This window comes from Narcine bancroftii, chromosome 5 (assembly GCF_036971445.1).
Source record: "Narcine bancroftii isolate sNarBan1 chromosome 5, sNarBan1.hap1, whole genome shotgun sequence".
Lineage (NCBI taxonomy): Eukaryota > Metazoa > Chordata > Chondrichthyes > Torpediniformes > Narcinidae > Narcine > Narcine bancroftii.
The window spans coordinates 127,842,616-127,856,829 of NC_091473.1; the positions used below are offsets into that span (position 1 = coordinate 127,842,616).

Genomic DNA, 14,214 nt, shown 5'->3' on the forward strand with positions numbered 1-14,214 from the left:
GAAAGCTCTGACGCGTGTCTGAGGTGTCTGGAATGGGAATGGCCTCTGGCCAGTGGTGAAGCTGTCCGCCACTATGTGTAGGTGGGGCAGCCCCCCAGGTGGTCCAACTATGTCAAGATGGACATCGAACTGCTGGAGTCTGTGATTGGTGTGCCGCAGGACTTTGCCCTCTGGCAGTCTGGGCAGGTTTTCACCTACTCCATGACCTGTTTGTGCAGGCCATGCCAAAAATATTTTGTGGACACCAGTTGCACTATTGTGCAGATTGATAGGTGCAATGATGAAGACTGTTCTCCTCCATTGGGCGGGGGTGAGAGGTCGGGGCTGGCCAGTGGAAACATCACAGTGGAGCATAGTGCCGTCAGCGTCATTTGGGAGGCCTTGGAACTGCAACCCCATTATTGCAGTTCTGAAGCTGAGTGCCTCAGGGTCGTCCTGTTGTTCCCGAGTCAGATCATGGTACTCGATGCCCTGCAACCTGGCATTGACTGCTGGCCTGGAAAGTGCATCTGCAACCACATTGTCCTTCCTGATAGATGTCAGATAGTAGTGGTGAATTCAGAGACATAGAATAAATGTCTCTGTTGTCGGGCAGACCACGGGTTGGAGAATTCTGAGAAGGCAAAAGTAAGTGGCCTGTGGTCAGTGTAGACAGTGAACGGATGCCCTTCCAGGAAGTAGCAGAAGTGGCGGATGACCATGTAAAGAGTGAGTCGTTCCCGGTCAAGTGCACTGTAGTTCAATTCGGGCGGCTGCAGGTATCGACTGAAAATGACGAGGGGTCTCCATGAGTCATCAATGAACTGTTCCGGGACAGCGCCCACTGCTGTGTTGGACACGTCGACTGTGAGGGTCATTGGTACATCCGTTCGTGGGTGTACTAGCATCGTTTTGTGGGCCAGGGCTTCTTTGGTTCGCTCAAAAGTGATGTTAGCTCCTTGGTCCATTTGAGTTCCTTTGATGAGCTCACATTAATGTGAAGAGGGGGCTCATAATCTTGGCTGCCGCAGGGATGAATATGTTGTTGAAACTTACCATGCCCATGGACTCCTGCAGTGTTGTCTGTCTGGCGAAGCATTGTATGGCATCCATTTTTTCTGGCCCAGAAAGGCTGAACTGGCACTTCTTCGGGTTAATAGTGAGGCCAAATTGTGCGAGGCAAATAAAAAGTTGGCAGAGAGGCGTTATGTGTTCCTCAGGCGAGTTGCTGGCTACCAGGATGTTGTCAAGGTAGATGAAGGCAAATCTCTGCCGACCATGCCCATAAAATGCTGAAATGTCTGCACCACATTTTTTAAACCAACAGCATGTATAAGAACAGGGTAAATGGAGTGATGATAGTCGTCTTTTGGACATAATCTGGGTGCACAGGGATCAGGTCGACTTTGGAGAAAAGCTTTGTGCCATGGAGGTTCACTGCAAATCCTGGAATTGGGTAGTGGTCCAGCATCATTGCATCTGTAATCACCACAAGGTCTCCAGCTGCCATTGGACTTGGGCACCAAGTGGAGAGGTGAGGTCCACAGGCTATCGGAAGGACGGACAATGCCGAGCTCCTCCATGTGAGGCTGAGTTTGTTTGGTGCCAGGCGGTGGGCCCGTGAATGCAATGGTGGGCCAGTGGTGGCAATATGGTGTTGGACGCTGTGCTTAGGCATGGCTTCCGTGAGCTAGGGGCACAGAATGGAGGGAAATTCTGTGAGGAGGCAGCTGTATTGGCCATGTTAGGTTTCCACAGAAGCAAAATGGGTGGAAGGCTCATTAGACTTGATGAGGAGCACTGTGTGGAAAGTCTCAGCATAGACTAGTCATCTGCCCTGGAGGTTAACAGGTAGGGAGTGTTCCTGGATGAAATCCATACCTAGCAGAGGTCCACTGAAGTGAGTGTGAAGGACCATTGGAATGTGGAGTCGCCAAAATGTACAGGAATTTGCCTTTTTCCAAAGGTTCTGATGGTGGTGTTATTGGCAGCACACTGGGAAGGGTCGTGGGGTTTCATGTGTATCTCGAATGCCATAGGGTTATGACAGTGATCTCCGCCCCTGTGTCCATGAGGAACCTATGGCCTGAGATGCTGTCCCAGATGTAGAGAAGGCTATTCAGTTGGCCAGCCGCTGCAGCCACTAACAATGGCTGGTCCCGTCATTTCCCAGGAACGGACATGGCTGGCGGCACCTCCATGCGGACGCCCCCCAACGTTGGTGGTAGAAACGCCATTTGGGATCGGACCTTTCTGTTTTCTGGTGGGTTGGGATCTGGTCACATGCTAGACTGGATTTGGGTGTTGCCCTCTGTGATGGCTGTGTGACTCAGTTGACCAAGTCTGTGGGTTCATGCTTGGAACAATAGAGAACATCCGCTCGTGCTGCAACCCTGCGCGGGTCTCTAAAGTCCACGTCAGATGTCTTCAAGCATCTGCTCGAATACGCCTACTCAAATATGAGGAAGGGCATGTGCCCTTCTGCCAGTGTGAGCATCTCATCTACGAGGGCAGAAGCGGTCCTATCACCTAGGCCATCCAAGTGCATGAGCCTGGCTGCTCTCTCGTGTCGTGAGAGGCCATATGTGCTAATGAGGAGGTTTTTAAGAGCCATGTATTTACCTTCCTCTGGCGGCGCCTGAATTTAGTTATTGACTCATGAGGCGGTTTGCTGGTCGAGCGAGCTGACGATGTAGAAGTACCTCGTCCAATCAAACGTTATCTGTTTGATCTGGAACTGGGCCTTTGCTTGGCCGAACCAAGTGCGGGGCCTGTTCGTCCAGAAAGTTGGCGGCTTCAACGCAACGGTGCCTACAACTGCTTGTTCCATTGTATCAAGTCTTCAGGACATGGACACTTGTCGGGGTCACCATTGTAGCAGGTTGTGAGCAAGCGCAGCGAAGAGACTGAGACAACAGGCTGGGAGCTCTGGTATCACAGCTGCTTTATTTTCAATTCGGCGCTGCAGCCTTTAAGCCCCTCCTCGGACCCACCCCTAACATTCCGGTGCTTGTGTCCCGATGATGCAAGCGCGTATGTGACCTTCCAGTTTGGACTGGAAGAGATGGTCCCGCAACACCATCCTTGCCGCAGCTGCCCACTGACTGCTCGTGACAAATGTATTTTGCCACAATCTAACCATTTTTAACTTTGAAACTAGATTTCCTAAAATAGGAATTCAAGAGATGGAAAGATCAGATAAAACACTAGGTTAAGATTCTGGAAATAGGTGAATTTCATGAGGGGTGGACTCTTCTTACTGGATCTTTTTAATGTTCATATAAACTTTATAATGATTATCCACGACAATTTGGAAATGTTATAATGTTATAATGTTATAATGCTAAATAATTTTTTTGTCAGGCTTCTATTTATGACATGGCATGGAGGTTGGAAGATGGGATGATCCAGTGTTCATTCAGAAGAAACATTTGGCTCCTGGAATATTCTGAACGCTTTGACCTGGACAGGCAATATTACATTTTCCTTGCAGAAGGGAAAGCCGAAAATGGTGGGTTTGCCGCTTGCAAACAGTGTAAACCTTCTCTTCCATAAATATCAGTGAGCACCATAGCACCATTAGTGATGGAGCTGAGAGATATCAACAGCTTGAAATTATATTATTGAATTGAATTAATAATATGGTGATATTGGGTTCTATCCACATTGAATGGGTCATCCAAGTGTGATATTGGGTTCTATCCACATTGAATGGGTCATCCAAGTCATTACAATCTCCTAAGGTGCAAAGGCATTTTCCACTTCCTTTCACAACAGGACATTGCCCATCTAATTCCATTTCCAAATTTCACAGACCTACTATCCTAATGGAACTATCCAGTGCACAATTACACTGACTGCATTCCCATTCCAGAAACATTTGAACATGCCCTTGGTTAACACAATCCTGTCAATTTCTCTCTGTTCACTACACAAAGTGGGACATCTCAGTGACTCTCTTCAATCTTTAAGGATGACATGCTTGTGTTTAATGCGTTTTTCTGGACGTTCTCTCCCGTCAGTTTAGCATTGGAGCAAGGTCTCCCGTTTGGTCAGTCTATGGTGGAATTTACTGTTCTTCATGAGGGTGATGCTGGAAGCGGCCAAAGTGCACTGGGAAAACATAGACATAATTTTGACTCCCTAATCACTATTCTGGATTAACTGCTAAAAGATGCAGATGAGCTGATAACAGAATGGATGGGATGATCAGAGGACAGAATAAATGGGAAGTGCAACGGATAAGATGGGGTTGTGTTACTATAGCACTATTGATCAACCACATTAGACAGAGAGTTGTGATTAATAGGTTTTAATCCCTTAAGGCATCAACACATCTCACATGTTGCTGGTCCGGTTCCAAGGCACTTGCTGAGGGAGGAATTTGGGCGTTGAAGTATAATCAATGACACCAAGACTGAAGTTGTCGAGACTGAAGACTTTTATTTACAAGAGATGGACAGCATCCCTATGTGGGTCGCTCACACTGATGCAGACCCAAACTGGGGGCAGGCTTGTGGCATGACGGCCTTTATGGGGAAGAAAGGGGGAGGAGTCATGAGCCGGCCAGTGAGAGCAGGGTCAACCAGGAAAGGTCATGACATTTACATATACAATAGTGGTTTTATCACAGGCGTAACAGCCTTTGTGGGGATTTCAGAGGGGAGGAGTCACAGGTGCGGGGTTGGGGAGGGGGGGGGGGGCGGACCAGTCCATACAGTACATTCATACACACAGTGATAATAGCTATATAGTGATTCCACCACAATTACCTCCACAGATCTAGCTATTCCAGTGTCTACAAAGACATATCGCAGGAGTCAGTGCTTTCCACCACAATACTGTACTGGAATGATTTGGATCTAGATTGAAAATACTTGATGCAAGTCAGGTTATGTTTGCAATGCAAGTTGTGACCATCCCCTTATGGAATGATGCACTCAATGCTCTTTTTAAATCAGAAAGAATCAGTTTTGTGCTCTTGATGCAATGTCAAGAAGCCCCATAGCCCAAAGTTGCTGCATCCTGAATGTTCACTGACTTGTTCATAAGGAAATTCCATATCACAAACCTTTCTCTTTGTGATTATAGTCTGCAGGCCCATTCCATTTCCTTGATTAGAAAAAAAAACATTTCTCATATTGTTCCCGTTTTCTATCTAATCACTGGCTGCAAATTAAACAAAATCTCAAGAGACATTCTTCCTTCTCCCTAATAATGCTTTAATTGATGTTCAACTTTAGAAAATAACATTTACTTTCACTGAATTAAATTTAACTTAGGCTCTGATACAATTTGCTTTATGGATTGTTATTAATTATCTAATTATCTTTTTTATTATCATACTAGTTTTATGATATCTCAAGACTGAAGATTGAATTTATTGTCATGTAATAAAAACAGTGTCGTATTACACAAAATTGCTTTTGTTTGCTGAAAGGCAGATATTGGCTGAAGTGTCTCTTATAGTCAGAGAAAGAAGCAAAAGAGAGTTCCCCCAGAGTCACCGAGTGTCCATGGAATCACCTCCAGCGCTCCCGCAGCCTCTGCGGCCACATAGAGTACAGTCCAAACCATTAGCAACCTGAGCTCCAGATTCGAATCTCCGATACCATTAGGAAGCCTTCAATGCCCTCGGCACTCTCTCGCACCCCTGTTCCGATATCTGGTGCCCATCCAGCCAGTTTCAATCCATTTTACAACAGTCTACAGCTTGGTCTGAGTCCCTTGACCACAAGTCTCCAGCAGTCCAAAGCTTCTGTGGGTTCCTTGCCTTGAGTTACCAGCAGGCAGCCTTCAGCTGCAGTACCCCCCCACCCCACCACTGGTCCGCCACCGTGCTTACCATCCCATGGGTCATCTCTGCTTATCCTTCTCAGATGGGGTGGGGGGGGGGGGGTGATGTGGTCTCCCCGTTTCCTGGTGCTGTGCACCAATCCTCTGTTTACCTGGAATCTGCAACCGCTCATGGCTGCTGACAATCATAGGTGAGACCACATGGTCACAGGATTTTAAATAAAACTACCATGGGCTCTTTTAACGGGTGGTTCAAAGCCTGTACAGGGCTGACGGCTGTCAAACTGGGTGGTTGGATCCCCATGGGAGTGCTGTATCTCTGCTCCCCCTCTCTGTAGGTTCACATCAGACCATTACAGTATCTCTGGCCATCCAAATATCAAAATATTGGCAAATTATACTAAGAAATTACTTTTTTAAATTTTATTTTATTTACAGCGTGATAAAAGTGGATTCTGGCCATTTATACCCTTGCCGCCAATGACACCCAAATTAACCTACAACCATTTTGGATGGTGGGGGGAAACCGGAGCACCTGGAGAAAACCCATGCCGACACAGGGAAAATATATACACTCCTTAGAGACACCGCCAGATTTTAATCCAGATCTCTGGCACTGTGGTATATAACTATTGTTGCTTTATTCTTATTAAAGGAAGAATTCATAAACATCATCGACAGCCGCTGATTACACAGGGGAAAGTGAATTTACGAGGTTCTCCTAAGGAACTGAAGGGTTCTCGGTCTCCACTACACATTAAAGCTCACGGTTAGTTTTCTCAGTTTGCTCTATAAATTACAGGTCATGGTTATTTTCTGCAAGGAAATGTTTTTTTTTGTGTGATCTATACTAAAATAATGGGAATATAGGAATGTAAGAAGAAGAAGAAACAGGAGTAGGCCATCTGGCCCATTGAACCTGCACCACAAGTCTAAAAGTCATGGCTGATCTGGCCATGGACTTGGCTCCACTTACCCCTCTTGCCATAACACTTAACTCCCCAACTATTCTCAAAGCATCTATCTGCATCTCAAATATGTGTAAGGAGACACCCTCCACTACTTCATCAGGCTGAGAATTCACCATTCGCTGGGAGAAGAAGTTCTTCCTCGTCTGTTTTAAATGTATTCTCCTGAACCTTGAGGCAATATCCCCTTGTTCTAGTTTATAATTGTGTAATAATTATAGATATGAAGACCAAATGCGAAGATGAAAACTTCCAATGGATGTGGAAATACGTCTGCCGGAACTTTTACACTTAATCCCAGCAACAGGGCCAATGAATGGAGGCCTTTAGTGTTTAGCAGCACATCTGAAGGATCTCACACTGATGTTGCATGTTCCATCATATTAAATTTGTCTGTACCTTGTATTTAGTTTTATTAATAATTCCTGTTGCTTTGCCATTTGTTGGAAGAAGGATGATGAAGTCAACCCAAATACAAAAGATGCTGAAATTCCAAAATTAAAACAGAAAATTCTGGAAATACTCACCAGGTCAGGCATCATCTATGCAGAGACTTTTGATGAAAGATGATTGATCAGAAATCTTCACATTTGTTTCCATATTCCTTGCATCTTCTGTGATAGTCAAGTTAGATGTCCTGTTTAATTTGATCGGACAGAGTTGAAAGATTGCTTGCATTTTCAGAAATTGCCAACCTGAGGTCACACAGGAAGGCTTGTCTGGGGTTGCGACAGTTGATGGTGAGGCACCGAGTCCAATGTTCTCAACTGTTTATTGAGGGTGAGAACAGGTGGGCTGCTGGGGTAGTAAGAATCCTCCAAGGAGATTGTGCAACTGGCACTTGTGCCTGAAGATGTTTAGAAAGCCCTCAGCCAGCTATTTTCATTCATATGATGAGTCTCATCACAATTCAGGCTAGCTGAGTCTTCAATTCCAGTCAAAATACTGAAATGCTGAAGGAACTCAGCCGGTCTTGCAGTGTCCATAGGAGGTAGAGATATATTACTGACATTTCGACCCTGAGCCTTTCCTCAAGGTTAGTCCAAACACAGAAGTGCTGGTGGAACTCAGCTGGTCTTGCAGTGTCCATAGGCGGTAAAGATATATTCTTGATGTTTCAAGGCTGAGCCCAGTGTTCCTCTCGACACTTGACTGTTGAGCTTTATGCTTTGCTCCAGTCTTTAGTTTTTGGATCTATGAAGCTTTATAGCTTACCAGGTGATTTACCATTGAGGGAAATTTGATTTTTTTTAGGTGTAAGATGAAGCTGTCCTGATATTAGTGATTTTCCACAGCTAAAACTGCTTATTTATGTCACGGAAATGGAAGCAAATTGACGAGATATTGACACAAAGGATGATATTTGATTTAACTTGTATTTGAAAACCCACACTATTAATGCATTCAAGTTTTGTTAATGAAGGTGCAGAATTACAAATAATTAATTATTGGAAAATTAGTGAAGATGTTTGGGAAAGAGTGCAAAGACAATTGAGCCTTTAGCTAATTTAATTTAATGAGCCTTTCAGGTTAATGATAGCACTGAACAACAAAGATTTTGCTTCCTGAATATTTTTTGGGTCTATTTTATGGAAAATCACCTTAAACTTTTCCTATCACATGCCATTTTTTTAGATATAACCTTTTTTTTGTGATTTCCTGTCATATTTTAAGTCTATTAGTATATTGTCCACAAAATAGGTGTTTTGGTCAGTCTAAGCATGTCTGAGCATACACTCAGTTCAGGTGCTATGTCAATATTGGAAGGCTTTTAAAGATGTTGTTGAGAATTTTCTTGGCAACTGCAAAGCACCAAACAATATCCTGACCACACAATTCAAGCATATAAAACCATGAGGGACAACATGTCATTTAGAATTCATTCCTGCATTTGCACTTGGATTTCTTCCCTGCTAATCTTGGTAATGAACATGTTGAAAGGTCTTACCAGGATAGTGAGACCATGGAAAAGTGATATCAAGGCAACTGGAATCAATCAATGCAGGCTGACTATTGTTGGATACTAACATGAGAGGCATCAGATGCTGAGTACAAATGAAAATCAGTGGCAAAACATTTTAGGTCAGCTCAACTAATGCAATCATTAAACATGCTAAATTCAATAAAAGTTAATTTAATGTTTCTACAACTTCTTAAGTGATGCAGAAAATCTGAAATTATCTTTGTGTTCATCTTATCATAATCCCCAACTTTTTTTTTCAAGAAGCAAACTTTTTAGAAAAAAAAATTGTTGTCCATTATAATTAATGATAATATTTATCGTCAATTCTATCATATATTACATATATGCACATAAATTCTTTTTTTGCTACAACTAAATAGATATTTTGTAAAGCAAACAACTAAAAAAGCTACAACTATTTCAATGAATTAAAAAGAGACAATTAATATAAAAAAAATGATGAAAATAAAAGAAAGTGTCCTGCCAATAGTGCGGACAGTCTTTTTGAGGTGTCAGTTCAGTCCATGATTAGTTTAACTAGCAGAGATTCAAGAGCCTGATTGCTGTTGGAAAGAAACTTTTTCTCCCAGTGAAGGAGGATGTCATTTTTAATTTTTTTTTTCCCCATAGGATCATTAATGTTTATAGCATGGGTGACTACAGCCAATATCGGTGTCATTGTAGCTCGATTCTTTAAGCCCGTCTGGCCGTCTACCACACTGTTTGGGAAAAAGGTCTGGTTTCATGTGAGTCACTAATGTTGCTTCTATTCATCACCAGGAGTTGATCATAGATGTTGTTGACGCGATCCTTTCATGCATTTAATGTACAGGTACGCGAGTATGTTTTATTCTTTGGGAGTTCAGCATTGCGCAGAAGATGTGAAGAGGATAATTTCGCAGATAAGATTGGATGTTCTTTTAGACCATGCCAAGTTTTCTTTTCACTAATTTGAATGCAAAAAGAGGCATCAGATGGTTTCTGTAGCCGTTAGCCCATCTTATGCGAATTCTTGCCTCTAAACTCCATCGACTCATTACTTAATACTCAGCAGATAAAGACCAAAAATCATCCCTATTTGATTTAAATGGTTGAAATACCTATAAAAACCTTGGACAATGAATTTGTCTCTGCTACACTGATTTTAAATCTGTGTGAAAATTATGCAGTCAAAATTTATGTTTCTGCAACTAATCCAGTTGCTCTGTCAAATGAAACAAGACTCATAATTTGCAGCTTGGATGAAGAGTTGACAATTTTGGTAAGCCCATTAGGGCACCATTCCTATCAATGCACATGCTAGCCTGCTCAAATGCTGAACAATCAAAATCTATACCTCTAAATCAAATACCTCCAATCGATGATGTAAGGTTTGCTGGCATGTGCACTGTTTTAATCGTACCTAATTGACTTGTTATGTACACGGTTTCATTAGCTCCAAAGGAAATGGGGCAATTACATTTTTTCTCAGTAAAATATTTCAGTAACAATTGGGTCTAGAGCAGTGGTTCTCAACCATTTTTTTTTCCCCACGCACATACCACCTTACTGATCACAGAGCACTTATGGCATAGGAATTACTTAAAGTGGAATGAAAGTTTAGGGGGGCAGTTTGAAAACCACTGATTCTACTGCATCTGGTGCTCCCATTGTGGTTTCCTCTTCATCGGAGAGACTGGATATAGACTAGGAGATCGCTTTGTTGAGCACCTTGGCTCTCCGCTGCAATAGCATGGATTTCTCACTGGCCACCCATTTCCATTCTTCATTCCATTCCCTTGCACTGCCAGACTAAGACCACCCACAAACTGGAGAAACAACACCTCATTGTCCAACTGGGCACCCTCCAACCAGATGGCATTAATGTTGACTTCTCTGACTTTCATTAAACACCCCTCCCTCACCACTTCTCCTGTCCCTTCTCTGTCTCCTTTCACACAAACATGATAAATCCCTCAACCCTTATCATATCTAATTAACATCTCTTGTTGGTCTGGACTCCTTCCCCAAACAGCATTGTCTGAATTTTGAGACTTTCTGAGATTTCCTGCTTCTTGTCCTGTCTATTAATTCCTTGAAGAAGCGCTCAGGCCTGAGACAGCAGCAATATATCTTTACTTTTTATGGATGCTTAAAAGACTAGGTGAGTTCCTCAACCACATTTTGATGTGTTTTTTTATTACAATCTTAGCATCTGCAGACTATCATGTTTCACTGCAACTCCTGATTATCCAATATGGTCGGGACCTGGCCTATGTCAGCTAAACTTTGTTTTGGGATAACTGGTCACTTTTTAAAAACAGCCCAGTAGCAAATCACTTGTATCAATGTTTAGACAACAACAAACAAGGGAAGGCTTTTTAAACATTAAAATAATGTTTAATTCTCACCAAAAAAATGCTGGCTGCAATGCCGCTGCCGATCACCGAGACCTCCCCACCGCTGCTGCCAATCCCCAGGGAGGCTTCCCGGGCTGGTGGAACAATCACTGGTGAGTCAGCGGGCTCGTGTCTCCACGTGGGCTCGTTCCAGCATGGGCTGTTCCGGCTTCGCGGCCTGGTTCTCGATGTTGGAGGTCAGCACACTCCCCATCCCAACCGCTGCCGACGATCACTGAGACCTCCCCGCTGAGATCCCTGCTCCTGCCCGGGAGGCAGAGATCCCCGCTTCTGCCTGGAAGGCCACTCCGCTTGATGACCCTGGGACAAGGGATTCTTCCAACTACTTGTGACTGGGAGACAGTGAGATGCAGTTTGAGAGGGAAAGTTGGAGAGAAAAGTCAATAGGGGAAGGTAAAGAAGAAATGGAAAGAGAGAGGGGAGGGAGTTACCTGAAATGAGTTGTCGGGTGAATTTTATTTCAACTTGTGAGGTCACTTCAGCTCCAAAAAAAAAATTTGGATAAATGAGGATTTCTGATTTGTTTTGGATATCCTCATTTATCCAAAATATTTTAAAAAATGGATTAATGAGGATTTCAGAGAATCCGATTTTGGATAATTGGAGTTTTACTGTATATCTTGTGCGGCAAGGTTAGCAGAGCTAGGGCTTTTCTCTTTGGAGTGAAGGAGGATGAGAGGAGCTTAATAGAGGTCTACAAGGTTATGAAAGACATAGATGAAGTAAACAGTCAGCAGATTTTTCAACAGGCAACAGTTGCAATTACCAGAGGACATCTGTATAATGGGATAAGCCAGGCGCAAGTTCTTTTCATACAGAATAGTGGACGCCTGGAATGCATTGCTGGGGCTGGAGGCTGATATAATGGGGACACTTGAAAGATGTTTGGACAGGCGTATGGATGCAAGAAAAATAGAGGGTTATGGATGTGAGGTAGGGAAGGTTTAGATTGTTGAGTACAACATTGTAGACCAAAGGACCTGCACTTGCCCTAATGATGTATGACTCTCAAAAACTCTTTTCCAGGAATGCCACAGAAAGGATTCCATCCTTTGCAAAGATGCCACTAATATTCTTGCACGTCTGGCACAATTACTCGTTACTTGGCTGTGATTCATTCTTTGCTAACTTTACCCAATTGACCCAATATTTCTGAATTCTTCCTGGGAACTGATTGGAGTAGCTTTATTGCAATTTAAATACTTTATTTTACAAAACTCTAACCTTGTCAAATAGTTGGAATTAACTCTTAATTGATGTGAACACCAGTGATTACCATTGTCTTCCATTATGAGGATGTTGAATTAATACTGCTCCTGGAAGTGAATTTGTAAGGGGGAAGTTCTATTTTTGTCTGGCTTTTGTCTGGAGCACTGATGATGCTGGCTGCCAGCTCTGTACAGAGGCACAGCAATGCACTGATCAGGAGTGGAATGCTCAGTTAATTTTAAGAAATAGAAGATGGTAACTAGAATTTGTGAGGAAAAACATTGCCTTGGTATATCAGTGCCATCTGGCATGTGATTGATTCTGCATTCAAATAGGTAGAATTTTAATGTTAATTGCATTATCACAAACAGGATTCAAATGAGTGATTTGTATGGCTGAATCACTCAGCCACCAGCATGAACTATAGTCCCTCACGTCCACAATAATGCAGAACATGACACCACCTTGTGGTTACAGTTTCACAGTTCTCTGTAATTCACTTTTCTACTGTTGAAGCAGGAATAAGTTTTTTTTAGACAGCAATGTTGGAAAAATCTGTGAAACATTTAATATAAATTAACATAATTACTCACCTTGTGGTCGTTTACACTGCAACTCTCAAGTTCCTGGGCACATTATTCCCAGTGCTTTCACATGGAGCAACATGGCCTGAGTCATCAGCTGGACGTCAAATTCTCGGGGTGATTTAGACTGCAGGCTTCCCCCGAAAAGTAGTAGGGAATCCTGCAGGATAAATTGCAGTGCAGGAATTGACTAAAAATTCCTGCACTTTCTTTTTTAGACTGCCCACATAATGGCAAAATTCATTGATGGTGTTGTTACATGCCTGCAGTCTAAAAACCCTAATAGATGCATTTGACTCTGATGTTCAATAAGATTATATTTTAAACCGCTTATCTAGATGAACATATCAATAAAATGCAGCAATTACAGTAGTCTGTAAAATAATTGTCTCCCTAAATTTCAGATGGGAATTGTATTTTAATTTCAATAAAAAGGATATTTGTTAAAAAGGAATCAATATCAGACCAACAAGTTACAAAATTAAAAAAAAGACAATTTAATTCTTTATCATTCAGTTTTGGTTTCTAAATAAAATGCTCATTGATGAGAACAAATGTATTGGGTTGTGTCATCAAGAAATTCAGACACTGTATCACTCAACACTGAATAATAATATTGATGGTTTGAAGGTTGATATTTTAGTGGTTGTGTTATCACGTATCATGTTGTGGATTCGCAAACATGCAGGCAGGCAAAGAGGGAATTAATCCAAAGTCTCAGTTATTAAAGTACCTGTGATCCATTATCACATGATTGTCCCATGTGTTTTTAGATGCACAGGAATCTGATGATGACCACCGTGTTGCTATCGTGCCTTGGCTTTATTCTTCCTTTTCTTTACAGAGGAGGCTGGAGTCACGTAAGTCAGTATTCACTATTTTGGTAGCAACTGGGAAATAATTCTTTATTTAAAATTGCAAAGCTCGCATGCATGATGCTTGAACAATCCAAATTCATTCTCTTGTTTGTTCCAAGTTCATGAAAAAATTGCATTTTCCAATGCCAAGCTTTGTGCACATTCTCAAACATAGAAGCTCCGTTTTACTTGCTCTGAAGCAGACCTGAATTAACCCTTAAGCAAAATAAGCCCATGCTTAGGGCACCAAGGAAAGGGGGCACCACAGTGTTTTTTTTCCCCCCAGTGCTGGATTTACCATGATGCAGATGAACTATGGCCCCGCAATAAAATAAGTGTTGAAAATTTGCATTTTTTTCCTATTGCCCTGGTTATAAGTGAATAATTTGCTTATACTGCCCACTGCTATTTAGTGTTATATAAATAAAAGTGAAAATCATGTTATATTTAAAATCATTG

The 14,214-nt window shown here is 42.4% G+C and overlaps 1 protein-coding gene across 2 annotated transcripts in view; it reads left to right on the forward strand.

Annotated features, from left to right (window-relative positions):
• Window positions 1-14,214, forward strand: part of LOC138763964 (ferric-chelate reductase 1-like) — a 41,480-nt gene that overhangs the window by 21,015 nt on the left and 6,251 nt on the right. For both annotated transcript variants that reach the window (XM_069939048.1, XM_069939047.1), the window contains exons 8-11: window positions 3,343-3,490; window positions 6,431-6,544; window positions 9,337-9,452; window positions 13,672-13,758. In XM_069939048.1, the coding sequence (XP_069795149.1) occupies window positions 3,343-3,490; window positions 6,431-6,544; window positions 9,337-9,452; window positions 13,672-13,758 (465 nt within the window). The remainder of the gene's footprint in view (window positions 1-3,342; window positions 3,491-6,430; window positions 6,545-9,336; window positions 9,453-13,671; window positions 13,759-14,214) is intronic.